This window comes from Aspergillus stella-maris (assembly GCF_047715825.1).
Source record: "Aspergillus stella-maris strain CBS 113639 unplaced genomic scaffold BDV14scaffold_131, whole genome shotgun sequence".
Classification (NCBI taxonomy): domain Eukaryota; kingdom Fungi; phylum Ascomycota; class Eurotiomycetes; order Eurotiales; family Aspergillaceae; genus Aspergillus; species Aspergillus stella-maris.
The window spans coordinates 1-14,730 of NW_027396925.1; the positions used below are offsets into that span (position 1 = coordinate 1).

General features: G+C 51.8%; 6 protein-coding genes across 6 annotated transcripts; 3 read left to right on the forward strand and 3 right to left on the reverse strand.

Moving 5' to 3' along the window:
• The first annotated feature begins 858 nt into the window (after positions 1-858).
• facB (C6 transcription factor FacB/Cat8) lies at positions 859-4,231 on the forward strand. Its single transcript, XM_073770748.1, has 5 exons — positions 859-1,619; positions 1,710-2,023; positions 2,072-2,352; positions 2,401-2,758; positions 2,806-4,231. Exons 1-5 carry the CDS (start codon positions 1,130-1,132, stop codon positions 3,946-3,948), a joined length of 2,586 nt encoding a protein of 861 aa, XP_073621749.1. The 5' UTR covers positions 859-1,129; the 3' UTR covers positions 3,949-4,231.
• A 1,574-nt stretch (positions 4,232-5,805) lies between these two features.
• tktA (transketolase tktA) lies at positions 5,806-8,351 on the forward strand. The gene is made up of 5 exons (XM_073776423.1): positions 5,806-6,185; positions 6,236-6,320; positions 6,370-6,664; positions 6,713-8,076; positions 8,130-8,351. Exons 1-5 carry the CDS (start codon positions 6,088-6,090, stop codon positions 8,241-8,243), a joined length of 1,956 nt encoding a protein of 651 aa, XP_073621750.1. The 5' UTR covers positions 5,806-6,087; the 3' UTR covers positions 8,244-8,351.
• Positions 8,352-8,591: 240 nt separating this feature from the next.
• Positions 8,592-10,008, reverse strand: BDV14DRAFT_206278 (spermidine synthase; the record flags this gene model as incomplete). The annotated part of the gene is made up of 5 exons (XM_073774887.1): positions 8,592-8,872; positions 9,080-9,320; positions 9,390-9,537; positions 9,621-9,801; positions 9,978-10,008. The coding sequence occupies 5 exons, from the start codon at positions 10,006-10,008 to the stop codon at positions 8,592-8,594; spliced, it is 882 nt and encodes a 293-aa protein (XP_073621751.1).
• Positions 10,009-10,139: 131 nt separating this feature from the next.
• BDV14DRAFT_186043 (ubiquinol--cytochrome-c reductase subunit 8) lies at positions 10,140-11,495 on the reverse strand. Its single transcript, XM_073770749.1, has 4 exons — positions 11,397-11,495; positions 11,189-11,214; positions 10,869-11,046; positions 10,140-10,788 (listed from the first exon to the last, which is right to left on the reverse strand). The coding sequence occupies exons 1-4, from the start codon at positions 11,426-11,428 to the stop codon at positions 10,734-10,736; spliced, it is 291 nt and encodes a 96-aa protein (XP_073621752.1). The 5' UTR covers positions 11,429-11,495; the 3' UTR covers positions 10,140-10,733.
• phb1 (prohibitin subunit PHB1) lies at positions 11,298-12,721 on the forward strand. Its single transcript, XM_073776422.1, has 3 exons — positions 11,298-11,507; positions 11,600-11,998; positions 12,052-12,721. The coding sequence occupies exons 2-3, from the start codon at positions 11,675-11,677 to the stop codon at positions 12,568-12,570; spliced, it is 843 nt and encodes a 280-aa protein (XP_073621753.1). The 5' UTR covers positions 11,298-11,507; positions 11,600-11,674; the 3' UTR covers positions 12,571-12,721.
• Positions 12,722-14,439, reverse strand: BDV14DRAFT_27496 (25S rRNA (uracil2843-N3)-methyltransferase). Its single transcript, XM_073776421.1, has one exon. The coding sequence runs from the start codon at positions 14,214-14,216 to the stop codon at positions 12,873-12,875; it is 1,344 nt and encodes a 447-aa protein (XP_073621754.1). The 5' UTR covers positions 14,217-14,439; the 3' UTR covers positions 12,722-12,872.
• Between the last annotated feature and the right edge of the window lie 291 nt (positions 14,440-14,730).

Here is a 14,730-nt window from a genome sequence, read left to right on the forward strand (position 1 = left end):
AAGAGGTCACGTTCTAAGCGACAAATGACCCCTACAGGTCCTCTTACAGTACAGGAGGGTATAGACCGCGTGGCGATGAGAAATACTCAATTAAATGTTGAAGAGGGTCCCTCTACAGGTTCTGCGCCGTCAACTTCAGGCGCGCCAAGACGTGCTCCACCAACATGTTCTTGGTGTCATATTCAGGGCCATACAAGAACCACATGCTCTGAACGTCGTCAGCAATAAGAAAATTAAAATTATTAAATTTATGGTGGTTGCGAATGGCTTCAAGTTGTAGAGCATAGGCGAAAGGTGGGGCGGCGGTCGGATGACTGGTGGCGGTCGGATGACTGGTGAAATACGTTATAATATGTGACTGCATACGATCGGGAAAATAGAATCCTCCGTTGTCGGCATTTCTAATTGAACATCAGCCGCGATCCATGATCTGGACAAACCTCCAAAATGGTCAACCTTGGTACTGTGAACCTGGGGCAGCTTGCCACTAAGGTTCGGGATCTATTCCCAGGGTTCTCTAAGCAGCCATATCCGGAGTCAATGAGTTCATGCTCGAAGTGTAAAGCAGCAAAAGAAAACCTAGGCTGTCATCATCAACGGTCGATCTCACGTTGAATGGGATAGTCTATTAATATGAAGACAAATATTAAGAGGCACTAGTAATGGCCCTAATGGGCGAATGCAGCGAGAACCGCCTGAGCCATGAGGCACAGGAATGTCCAGTAAAAAAAGAGCTGTGATTGGTGTCATTGCAGATTGTGCCTCCACATGGCAATCCCCCCCGCCGTCACCCGCACTCTTGCGTATTACGGTATTATAAACCATACGGGGGCCGATCCCTCCGTTCTTCAAGGCTGCGATCCTGCGACCCTCACTTGGCTTCGTCTCCCCGTGTTCGCAGTCTCTCCTCCTACATCATCTTTACTCTCCACTCTTCCCTCTTCGCTCAAACACCACTATCCTTTTCATCCTCGAATACTCGACATTCAGGACGTGTTCTCGAGTCAACGAAGCCTATAGTTACTCTCACGGTCCTCGAATTACCCCCGATAGCTCGAAACTCAAACTTTACCCAAGCCAGCATTAGAAACCACCCCGGGTCAGCGCCAGGCGCGCCCTACCATTCAAAATGCCAGGAATCCTTCCTATGAAAGTCATAAAAGTCGGCAACAACACACAAAGCCGCATCGCCCAAGCCTGTGACCGATGTCGAAGCAAGAAGATCCGCTGTGACGGTGTCCGACCATGCTGCACTCAATGCGCCAACGTCGGATTTGAGTGCAAGACTAGCGACAAACTTAGTCGACGTGCTTTTCCACGTGGATATACAGAGTCTTTGGAGGAACGGGTTCGGGCGCTAGAATCTGAAGTTCGGGATCTTAAGAACTTGTTGGATGAGAAGGACGAGAAGATCGATGTTCTTTCACGCATTCACTCCTTCACATCGCCGACACAACAGAAGGCGATTCCTCCTGGTCTCGCTGTGACTTCACCGATTCGGACTCAAACCCAGAGTGCTAAATCAAGTGCTCCTGCTTCGAATGAGGGCGTTGTTCATGTTCCGGAGGCTGTGTCCGTAGAGGATGGTGCCGCGGTTTCAAGTACTCGTGGCTTTGCTGGTATGCTACCCCTTCACAGTTCATAGATTGACTTAAGAGTCAATCTGTTATACTTTTGGATGTGCCTGTTCAATGCTAATGGTATCGCAGATGTCTTCACAAACAAACTCGCCGACCAAGGACGGTTAGCACCAGAAACCTCTATAAAGGCTCTTACTGCCTCACCCACACCTGTCTCTCACTCTCGGATCGACCGGACTTTGAAGACAGCCCCTCGCCTTGTTTCCGATCAGCTTATCAACATCTTCTTCCAAGAATGGGCTCCTCTATATCCCGTCGTTCACCGACCTACTATTCTTAAGGCCTACGAGCAATATCTTTCCAACTCAGAGTCATTCCAAGGCAACAAGCATGAGGTTGCCCAGCTTAATTTGATCTTCGCTGTTGCTGCTCTTTCCGCTGGTGTACGTCCTCTTCTCTCATCTCAAGTTGGGTATACTAATGCAGAACAGTCGAGAACGAACCAAGATCCGACCCTTTTTGAGGAGAATTGGTCACCTATCCTCGAGTCCCTTTCTGGCGATATCTCCCTTCCTACACTACAATGCTACGTACTGGCTCAAATGTACTGTCTGACCAAGGGTGACTACTCGAGTCTCCTGCGCTACCGGGGCCTTGCTGTTGGGCTTTGCCACCAGTTGAAGCTCCAGAAGAGTCAGAAGCACTTCTCATCAAACGCCCTTCAGGCTGAGTCCAGGAAGAAGGTGTTTTGGTGCCAATATGTTCTTGACAGGTATGTCTCAAACTTAAACGAGTATTTGGCTATGTACTGATCGTTTAGGTTCTGTGCCATCTCAACCGGTCTTCCTGTTCTGCTACCCGAGGAGCAGATCCGGACAGAGTACCCTGAGGATATCGACGACGAGAACGTCACGGAGACTGGGTTCTTGCCGACTTTGCCTGGCGAGTCGACCCGCATCTCCAGTGCCCTTGCTCTGTTCTCTGCGTCCAGAATCCTAAGCAACGCATTGGTTAGCGTCTACCCGTCGGATGGCGATTACGATATCCCACTGTCGAAGATGTGCTCCGCTTCAGAACAACTGGACAGCTGGGTTAAGAATCTGCCCGCTCACCTTCGTCTGGAGTTTTCACAAGACAAGCCGAGCACCAATGTCATCAGCAGCCGATCACCATTGCTGGTAAGTAAACTTTTGCTTCAACAATGAATAATCTCTAATACAGTCAGTCTCTGGTCTACTACTTGATTCGATCTCTTATTCACCGACCTGCTGTCTGCTTCGGCGAGGACCACATTCGCTCCCCGTCTGTTCTCGCGGTCGCAGACTCCGGCAAGCACATTATTCAGATTCTGCAATTGCTCGATGAAAGGCGCCTTTGTCTGTCTGTCAGCATTAACCGACGTGAGCTCATTAGCTCTGCAGGGCTCGGTCTCCTCTGGCAGAACATTGGCCTGAAGCGTGACAGCAAGTTGGTCAAGGAAAGCCAAAAGGTGCTCACCGCGGTTATCGAGCAGCTCGAGTCGGAGTCAGCCACAGCTGCCGCTGAATTCAGCAATTTGGCTAGCGTTTTGGTATCATTGCCCACACCTGCAAAGGCTCCGGAGATGAGCCCGCCTATGCAGAAACCACTTAAGTCACCAAAGAAGCAGCTTGAGGCGTGGAAGGCTCGGATCATGAGCAGCACAAGTCCGAACCAGCCCCAACAGAAGCAGGAGACCCTTTCGCGCAGGAACACAATCTCGGGCTCTAGCTCTACTCCCGGCTTTGTCGACCGTCAACTCCGATCCCCTAGCTGGGCTAGTCTTCCTCCCGATGACTACCAACAACACGCTTCTATGCCCAAAGATTTCTATAATCCGTCCTTGAACTACAACAACAACCCGCAGCTATCTTGCTCCGTCCCGAGCTTGCCGCTCGACGTATCACAATCAGATTGGGAGTTTGTGGTGAGCGACATGGATCAAGGCTACTCAAACATCTTTACCGGAATCTACGGTGGCAAGGAGTGTGGCGAAGACCACGGCCCCTTCGCATCTTTGACCGCTGAGTACATGCACAAACAAGGCCAAGTGATGCCGCCCCTGTCAACCTCAACCGGCGAGCTACAAGGCTTGTCGCCTGAGGCTTGGTCCGCGTCCAGCAACAGCGATATCGCGCATCCTCACGAACTCGCCACGCGAAGCGTCTATTCCGACGAAAGCCTCGGAAGCAGAGATGAGGGCATTCCGATGCCGAACATGCAGTTCCCTCTGGACGATCGAACAGGTGGCCTAATTGACCCCTTGCAAGGCGTCATCATGCCGGCGGGCGACGAAGAGATTGACGAGTATGGCCTGGCTAACGGCTGGGATCGACGGCTGGCCGTCTAGCGCTTTCTTTGTGTTTAAATTTGTTTCCTGTTCTCGGTTCATGGTTCATGCGGGTGCTTTTCACGGTACATGGAGTTTTTGATTCACGAATCTGCTTGGTTGGATACTGTTGGAACTGTTGGATACTGTTTTGGTTATGATACCTGGGTGGATAGGAGTCTTTCGTCTTATCTTTTCCAGGTTTCGTCTTATCTTTTCCAGGTTGATGGATTTCTTTTACGATGTACAGCGAATATGCCGCGAGTTAGTATATACTTAATTTCATGACTATATCAATTACCACCATATATCTCAACGGTACTCGGTGATGCTATCCGCGTCGGAGAGGAATCCCCAGTGGAGACATACAAAAGCACGCCGTCGGTCGACAACGAGGAACTCAGGACCGGGTTGGTCCGGATCAGATCACGTCTTCAGCTAGGTACCTAGATATTAGTCAATCTCTGAATCTGGCTCTGGTGCGATCTGACAGGCTGACAAGTGACAAGACGTTGACGGCCTAGTGAGGGATCGTCAGGGCAGGCCGGGACCTCGGGTAGGGGTGGTGTGGTTATAATGCTTGAGCGGATGTGAAGATAAGTATGAACTAGGTATATAATTTTCTAGAAATTGCTGGGTCTCAAGAATGGGTATAAGTACGAAGTATATATTTAAGTCGGCAATAGATAAAATCTCTAGAATTCAGTCGTAGCGGTTAAATAGAAATTCGGCATGCAATCTAGACAAAAACACCGGGTATATCGAGAGCAGTCACCAGACATCGGCATTAGGTGTCGACCGGCGACGTTCCTGAAAGACCGATGTCCAGAATCCAGAAGCTCCGGTTTTGTCATCTTGGGAAAGCCGGAGGACGCTGCTCCGCTCCGCGCAGGGCGACGGTCCGTCGTGAACCGGACGGAGTATGTTAGGTGTCCCTCGTGACGCCTTGGACGGTGAAGAGTTGGGAATGGTGGGACGCAGTTCACTTAATAATAGGCATTTAGGCTGGCAGGGTGGAGGAAAAGAAAGGAACGGAGGTGCAGGCGGCAGCAGCATGCGGCTGTTGACATTGTACGGATGAGGTGAGGTCTGGCCTTCCAAGAGGTTGATTAAGTTCCGCGGGCGGATGAATTGAGTGATTGGTGACTGAGGTTGAATAAGAGTATCTACAAAGTGATTGAAGCCCAGCGGAGATGTGTTGTAGCTTGGGGTATTATCATTGAATAGCGCCTTAGTTGTCTACTATGGCAATTGTATAAGCGTTGGGAACCCTGCGTTCTACTCTTCCGGCGGGGTAGCTTCGCCCTACAGACCACAGGTGAGGGATGAGGGGAGTCAGTCGCCGCGGGTGTGCGGCATCATATCCGCCATTTATCGACTGCATGCAGACTGCAGACTGCAATTGGGTTTGATAGTGTTGATAAGACTTACTCAGGCTGACTACTCCGGGCTCCCAAGGCCATCGGGATGCCTAGTTGAGTAAGAAGAGCTCCGGGTGCTGCGTTGGTGACCGGTGAGAACACTGAGGACTGCGCAGCTCCACCAATACATCACCTGCCCCCACCTGCCGTTTTGATGATTTCAACCCCTCCATCATCCATCCTTTTTCTGTATCCATCTGCCCCCCAGCTTTCTTTCTTTCCTCTCTTCTCCATCCCTCTCCTCTCTTTTACTCTCCTGCTCTTCTTCAATTCACACTCGTAAAGGCAGGTTTGATTCATAAGTATGTTTAGTCTCCTTGTTCTCTTACTCAAGCAAGCAAGCTAGCTTGGATTCTAACGCGTCATTCCTCTGCTCAACAGATACCGCCACCATGGGTTACTCCGATCTCGATCAATTGGCCATTAACACCATCCGTCTTCTTGCGGTATGCTTTCTCCTGTTCACTCTCTGATTTGGTCTTCCTATTTTGTTGCGTGCATCTCTTGCCCTTCATCGCGTCTCGCATTTGATCTCCGGTGTTTGCGGAACTCGAAGCTGCGGAAATGAAACTCCGAATGGCTTTTGCCGCTCATAAACTCAATCCGTTAGGATCTGGAGTCAGTCTGAGCGGACGCATAACGACCCGACTGCGACATTCATAGCTTCAATTCAACAGTTACTGACAGCATCCAGGTCGATGCCACCGCTAAGGCGAACTCCGGTCACCCCGGTGCCCCTATGGGCATGGCCCCGGTGTCCCACGTTCTCTTCAACAAGTTCATGAAGTTCAACCCCAAGAACCCCGACTGGGCTAACCGTGACCGATTTGTCCTCTCGTAAGGAGCTCAATCGCCGCAATATGTGATTTTTGCTAACCGCCGCTTAGCAACGGCCACGGATGCATGCTCCAATATGCTCTCCTCCACCTCTTCGGATACGGTGTGTCCATGGACGACCTCAAGGCCTTCCGTGTATGTATATCATCCGACGGAGCTCTCGCAATTGGCTAATTTCATCCAGTCCCTCGACAGCATCACCCCCGGTCACCCCGAGGCCCACGACACTCCCGGTGTTGAGGTCACCACTGGTCCCCTCGGTCAGGGTTTCGCCAACGCCGTCGGTCTGGCCATTGCCCAGGCTCACAGCGGCGGTGTCTTCAACAAGCCCGGCTTCACTCTCTTCGACAACTACACATACACCTTCTTCGGTGATGGCTGTGCTATGGAGGGTGTTGCTAGCGAGGCTGCTTCTACTGCTGGTCACTTGAAGCTCGGAAACCTCATTGCTATCTACGATGACAACCACATCTCCATTGGTGAGTTGTAATAACTAGAGAAAGATGTACTATTACTAACTTGAGCAGACGGTGACACCAAGTGCGCTTTCACTGAGGACGTCACCAAGCGCTTCGAGGCCTATGGCTGGCACGTCGTCTGGGTCAAGGACGGTGACAACGACCTTGCTGGCATTGAGGCCGCCATTAAGGAGGCCCAGTCCGTCAAGGACAAGCCCACCATGATCCGCCTGACCACCACCATTGGTTTCGGTTCCAAGCTCCAGGGCACCGGTGGTGTCCACGGTAACCCCCTCAAGGCCGACGACATTGAGGGCGTCAAGCAGCGCTTCGGCTTCGACCCTGCCCAGAGCTTCGTCGTTCCCCAGGAGGTCTACGACCTCTACCACAAGCATGCCGATGAGGGTGCTGCTCAGGAGCAGGAGTGGAACCAGCTCCTCCAGAAGTACTCCAGCGAGTTCCCCAACGAGCACGCTGACCTCACCCGCCGTCTCGCCGGCAAGCTTCCCGAGGGCTGGGAGAAGTCCCTCCCCGTCTACAAGCCCTCTGACCCCGCCATTGCTTCCCGTAAGCTGTCTGAGGCTGTCCTCGAGAAGATTCACTCTGTCATCCCCGAGCTGCTGTCTGGATCTGCTGATCTGACTGGCTCCAACAATACCCGCTGGAAGAACGCTGTTGACTTCCAGCCCCCGGAGTACGGCATTGGTGAGTGGTCTGGCCGCTACCTCCGCTACGGTGTCCGTGAGCACGCCATGGCTGCCATCATGAACGGTCTCGCTGCCTATGGTACCGTCATCCCCGCCTCCGGTACCTTCCTCAACTTCGTCTCCTACGCCGCTGGTGCCGTCCGTCTTTCTGCCCTCTCCCGCGTCCGTGCCATCCACGTCGCTACCCACGACTCCATCGGTCTTGGTGAGGACGGCCCTACTCATCAGCCTATTGAGACTCTGGCCCACTTCCGTGCTCTCCCCAACTGCATGGTCTGGCGCCCTGCCGACGGTAACGAGACCAGCGCTGCCTACTACTCTGCCCTGACCTCCAAGCACACCCCCTCCATCCTGGCTCTTACCCGCCAGAATCTGCCCCAGCTTGAGAACTCCACCATCGAGTCTGCCCTCAAGGGTGCCTACCCCGTCCTCGAGGCCCCCAACGCCGCCGTCACCATCATCTCCACCGGTTCCGAGGTCAGCATCTGTATCGACGCTGCCACCTACCTCCAGAAGAACCACGGCATCGTTGCCCGTGTTGTCTCCGTTCCTTGCTTCGAGGTCTTCGACGCTCAGCCCAAGGATTACAAGCTCAAGGTTCTTCCCGACGGTATCCCCGTTCTGTCCGTCGAGGTCTGCTCCACCATGGGTTGGGAGCGCTACTCTCACGAGCAGTTCGGTCTGAACCGCTTCGGTGCCTCCGGTCCTTACAAGGAGGTCTACGCTGTAAGTTTCTTGAACTCTTCTTCGTTTCGTGGACAAGTACTAACGTTTTCCAGAAATTCGAGTTTACTCCTGAGGGCATCAGCAAGCGTGCTCTTGCCACCATTGACTTCTACAAGGGTGTTCCCGTCCGCTCGCCCATCAACCGTGCTTTCCAGCAGATTCTGTAGATGTCTCGTTTAGCGTCATGATCCCTTTGTCTTTTTGATGAGTTATAAAAATGGGTTATGGGATGGGGAGTCCGGACGGAGAGAAGCTCCGTTAGCGGTGCCCTTGGTTTAATGTCCTACGAATTTCCTTTGAGACTGATATTGGTTCAGTAGTTATAGAGATCTCATAAAAATCTTTTGTGTTAATTACATTTACAATTGTAAAACAGTAGAAGATGCGCAGTAAAATATTCAATTGGTATTCTTTTAAACAAAACAGAAGAGAAGTCTCGTTTCATCTCAACATTTCTCTTCATCTTCATTCATTTTCTCTCAATTCATTACCCCCTTTCTCTCCCCTGTCACAATCTAAGCATCCAAAGCCTTGCGCGCAAAGTTAGGCAACACAAAGCTAGCACGGTGAATATCCTGGTTGTAGTAGCGGCAAAGACGCTCCTCCTCCTCACGGGACCAAGAGCGCAGAGGCTCACGCAGGTTGCGGGTCTCGTCCTTGCAACAAACCATGAAGCCGATCTGGCCGGAGGGGTAGGTGGGGATGGTGGTGTAGGCGTATTCGGCGACGGGGAAGACCTCCTTGCAGGCCTTCTTGAGGTTCGCGATGAGGGGAAGGTGAAGCCATTGGTTTTCGGCTGTAATGTGGAAAAAGCGTAACCAAAACCGGACCCGGGTGGGGTGGTTTTGGGGCGGATAGGTTAGCCAACTTTCCTTGTTTCAATGCATCAAACTTAACAGGGGATATAAAAAAGAAAATCAAGAAAAAACAGCAGAGAAGAGACGTAAATAAGGAATGAAGAAACGGGCAGAGAAGTGTAAGAGATAAAAGAAAGGCGACGAACAACCTTGGGTGGTGATGACACCTCCATCACGCAGGGCGTCCCTGAGGAGCTCAAAGTAGGGCTTCTGGAAGAGAGACTCGGCGGGGCCCTCGGGGTCAGAGGAGTCGGTGATGATGACGTCGAACTCGTTCTGGCGGTCCTTGAGGAACTGGAAGCCGTCGCCGATGTGTGTCTTGACGTTGGGGTGCTGGAAGCCGATCGACATGCCGGGGAGGTACTTCTTGGAGACGCGGATGACGGCCTTCATCATTGAAAGAGAGCAGGGTTAGTAGATGGGGGACGGAGTGAATGGTGGTTGATTCAGCCGTACCTCGTCAATGTCGCAAAGAATGGCCTCCTCGACGCACTCGTGCTTGACGACCTCACGGAGGACACCGCCGTCACCGCCACCGATAACAAGGACCTTCTTGGGGTTGGGGTGGGCGTTCATGGCGAGGTGGGTGATCATCTCCTGGTAACTGTAGAGGTGGGGTTAGTCTCGAGACGCATGTCTTGTTTGTTCGCATGGAGGGATAGATGCAGGAGGGGCAGGCAAGCGTACGAGAACTCATCGCGCTCAGTGCACTGGATGACGTTGTCGAGGACGAGGACGGTGCCGTGGTCGCTGGACTCGAAGACAAGGACGTCCTGGTACTTGGACTTCTCGTGGTGGAGGATCTGGTTGACCTTGAGGTTCATGGCCTGGCCGGGCCACATGCCGGACTGCTCGGAGAACCAGCCATCTAGATTGATTTGTTAGCTATTTGCAGGTAAATAGAAACGTGGTGAAGCTAAATGAAGCTCATGTGTTCGGATTGAGCAGGCATTGAGCATAGAGCAATTGAGATGCTCATAGTCCTGAGGCGGGGTAGAGTCGGGCAGAGGTGGGATGGCTGGATTGCTTGCTTGCAGTACATACCCTTGATAGTGGGGTGAGTGATCTCGGACATTGTGAAGGTGTTGTGGTGTCTGAAGGGACGAGAGAAAACGACAGGACGCAATGAAGCAGAGTGACGGAGGGACAAGGACAAGAGGGGGGTTGAGAGGGAAGAAAAGCGACGGCAGAGCGAGACAGCAGAGCGCATGCAGAGTGGGTGGGGGGAACCTGGAAAGCGAAAAAAAAGTTTGGATGTATTTTATCTGGTTAATCGCGCGTCACGCCTGCGTATTGAGCGGCCTTACAGAGATTTCCCCGTTCCTACCCAATGGGGCCATGCGTCGATGTATGTAAATAGTAGTATGTAACTAGGTATGGTAGGGTACCAATCGACTAGCCAGTGACTGCGGTATTGAGTTGTTAAGTCCTTGTAGTCAACTGACTGTAATTGTTTTTTCTTCCTCCAATGCTTTTTGCTTGAGCCGTCTGTTACGTCCCAATGCGGAAAGACTTCCGCCGAGATGTGAGCTCTCCCAAACTCGGTCAACCAGATCAGTGCTCGATCTGTGGGGTTGCGATGTGCAGTCTATAAAACTTTTGAGTTCAAGGAGAGAGGAAAGCATTATAGAAGGCTCCAATCTGGAGTCCCTATAACTGGCAGAGATCCAGACAAATGAAATGCAATTCGTTCGATTGCTTCTAGTTACTGTACAGTGCAATCACAATTCCAACTGCAAGCTTGCTCTGCATGTTTCCTATAGAAACAACACCATTATCCCTTCTTCCATGTCAAAGCATTTATTCGTCACCACCCTCGAGGAGACGACCGGGCTTAGAGTTCAAGTACTCGTTGCTACAGGCGGGATGTAGATTAGCCAATCAGAGCTCTCACAATTGAGTGCATCATCCGCAAAGGAATTGTTGGAGGCATACCGCTCAATAGCCCAGTTCATAGCGGCGTAGGCAGCGACGAAGGGAGGAACGACGTAGAGGATCTGGTGTCTGCAGCGACGGAAGGTGTTGAAGATGGCGGCGTGAGCAGCACCGGCGAGAGGGCGCTGACGGTTGGGAGACATGGAGTAGGACGTCACGCGCTGGGGGGTAGGGCAACCTAGATTGCATTGGAATCAGTATAAGGTTCCTCCATTGCTTCCAAGCATCGTATCTGAAGCCATTGCCGGTGAAGGCTTTCGTTGTAGACACGGCGTTCGATATAATGGTCGCGGATTCAAGGAGTCAGGTTCGAGACATACCCATGTCACCCCAGGTGCCGATGAAGCTGTATCACATACAAGTTAGCATTGCGCATTGAGTATCACATGGCTGCAGAGCGATGTAGTCCTTCAAAACAGCAATTGACAATAATGGAGGCTGGAACCCGGTGGGACGATGTCGTGAGGTAACCGCTTGAGCACCCCCGGCAACCCTCCCCCGGGCACCAATATAGGGGCGAAAACTCACACGCCATTCTTAGGATCCAAGTGACCACCCATTGTGAATATATGTGACGAATTCCGAGGAAACGAGACAGAGAGAAGGGCGAGATATGACGACGAGAAGGGAAGAATCGAGGTTCGTTCGCACTCGGGCCAAAACGGCGGAAGTCCAGTGAAAGGGCGCTAACCGGATCAGGACGGGCTCGAAAAGCCCGCCCGCAACATCAGCCAGAAAGCTCTCAGAGTCCATGACCTTTAATCTGAGCACTGCATCTCCACGCCAGCCCCGAACAATCACACATCATGGCGGCTAACGGTCTCTACAATCTCCAGCGCTTGGCGTTCCCTGTTGCTTTGGGCGCCATGGCCGCCAACGCCTCCCTGTACGATGTCAAGGGTGGAACTCGCGCCGTCATCTTCGACAGATTGTCTGGTGTGCAGGAGACGGTTGTCAACGAGGGAACGCATTTCCTGATCCCCTGGTTGCAGAGGGCTATCATCTACGATGTCCGCACCAAGCCTCGCAACATTTCTACCACTACTGGAAGTAAGGATTTGCAGATGGTCAGCTTGACCCTGCGTGTCCTGCACCGTCCTGAGGTCCCGAAGCTGCCGGCCATCTACCAGGTTTGTCATGCCATCTTATATTTTCCCTTCTTATCTAACAGTATACGTACTAGTCCTACGGTATCGACTACGACGAGCGTGTCCTCCCCTCCATCGGTAACGAAGTCCTAAAAGCCATCGTCGCCCAGTTCGACGCCGCCGAACTCATCACCCAGCGTGAAGCCGTCTCAAACCGCATCCGCACAGACCTGCTGAAGCGCGCTTCGCAATTTAACATCGCCCTCGAGGACGTCTCCATCACCCACATGACCTTCGGAAAGGAATTCACGCGCGCCGTCGAGCAGAAGCAGATCGCCCAGCAGGACGCCGAGCGCGCCCGTTTCATCGTCGAAAAGGCCGAGCAGGAGCGCCAGGCTAACGTTATCCGCGCAGAGGGTGAAGCCGAGTCCGCCGATATCATTAGCAAGTCCGTCGCCAAGGCCGGGACGGGTCTTATTGAGATTCGTCGTATTGAGGCTAGCCGGGAGATTGCCCACACGCTTGCTAGCAACCCGAATGTCACATATTTGCCCGGTGGTGAGGGCAAAGATGGTGGGAAGAGCACAAGCTTGTTGCTTGGGCTGAGGAGTTAAGGGGTTGAATTTCGGTTTGATTAAAAACCGATCTCATGTATTTTCCTATGCGACTAATCTGTGTTTTTTTTACCCTATTTGATTGGACCTGGGCGTGCATACACCATGGCGAATTATCAAGCTGGCTGGTGTTCTTCTCTGTATAGGCTGTAGCAATACATACCACGATTCCCCTCTTATTTCAGAGTCCTTGCATTCCCTCATAAGTATAACGCATCCCACAGTTCTGCTAGTATCAATTCCAGCAACCCGGTATGCATATCGATTGCTCATATCTACACCCATATACCCAAGAGACCAATCTAAACCCGCCTATAAACATGAACCTGAAACCTCATATCCTCCAACCCCGCCCCCTCCCCAACCTCATACTCCAGATTGCTCGCATCCCTCCTCCACCACCTCGACTCCTGCCCGTGAACCTTCTCCCACTTCCCCTTCGCCACAGAAAGCAGCGTATGGTCAAGCAGAAATTTCATCGGATACTGCCTCTCCTGCGTCTCGCCACTCTCCTTCTTCAATTTGAGCGTTGAGTAACTCCCTGGGCTGTCGACTACCAGTAGGATTGTTCCGATTGAAAGAAGGTCCGTTGTGCATAGGAGGAAGGATGTTGCGCGGGCCATGGATGTCGTGAAGAGTTCGTTTAGGGTGAACATTAGGGAGACGATTGTCTTTTCCTTGTGTGCTTGGGTTTGAGATGGCTGGAATAAAGATGTGAGGTCCTGATTGGGGGTGAGGACGTCGAGGCGTTTGAAGTCAACGTTGAAGGTTGATTGTGAGTTTTCCTCTGGTTGAGGGACAAGAGGCGCAGGATGGGAAGTTGGGCTTGGGACGCTGGGTGATTGTATAGCTGAGGAAAGGCGCTTCACGACAGCAGACCAGTCTGCAATGTCGACGGCTGATATTGAGAGACTTGGTGTTGGTGTTGGTGTTGGTGATTCTTTTTGTTCGGGCTTTTTCCCTTCGTTCCCTTGCCCGTCTTTGGCATTATCTTCCTTGTCCTCCAACGACACACCCTCAAGCGCACCCTCTAATCCATCCCCAGACCGAGACGCAGGAATAACCCCCTCATCACGCAAATCCCTCCAAGCCGCCGCAAGAGCAACAATCTCTGCACCAGCACCACCACCAATCCCAATCACCCTCGTTGACCCCATACCAGAAGCACCATCCTCATCAACCAAGACCTTCAGAATACTCTTGAACAGTCCCGCATACCCCAGCGCCCTAGTCGCGCTCCATCGCAACGCATAAGCCCTCAGTAGCTGCTCATCCGCATCCGCAAACGCAGAGTCAAAGTCACGATTGTAGAGGTGCGACTTGATGGTCTGAATGAGGGTCTTTGTGTCCAGTTCTGAACCAGTTTCCTCTATATCGGAATTGTCGAATAGGAGTGCAGATTTGAAGACGTTGAGTAGTAGTTGCTGCATGTTCAAGGGGATTGTAGCAGATATATCAATCTGATTCGAGTCCTGGTCCTGTTCGGCTGCTTGGCTTCGGCTCTGCTTTTGCTGGGGCTGCTCCTTGCGACGAGGTGCAGATGGATTTTTCTTTTCTGGTTTTTTATTGCTGTCTTTATTTTGTTTTCTGGAGGAGCTCTTTGAAGGCGCCAGGTCTGGAGCCTTGTTTCCCTTTGGACGGCCCATTTTGAAGTGCGAGATTAATGATGATCAGTGCGATTGAAGCGGCGGCGTCGTCGAAAAATATACAGGCGACAGCAAGGACCTTATGAAATATCCCAACCGACACTAATTGAAATTGGTTGAGACCACGGAATCAATCAAAGACGCAGATGTAACTGCCTGCGGAAAACCAAAAGTATCTTGCGTTTGTATTATTTCGTCAACTCGTCGTCGCTGAATATTATCTCGTCACCAAGAACAAGAAAATAGTAAGAAAAGAAACCGTGCAAATAATGGATGCGGGAGCGGGACTCGAACTCCCGCTTCTTTTGCTGGTACATAAGCCGCATTAAACTCTTTCCCAGTTGACAGGGTGTGTGGGCCTAGCTCAGAATCCATTTCTTGCCTTTTACCAGAGATGGCCGTGGGCCACGCAAAATACCCTACTATCAAATCTTTGGAATCCTCCATCGACATAGTCGTCGATTTTCTATTTTTAGTAGTGGGATATATTGAGCATAGATGTGTGAGCGGTGTT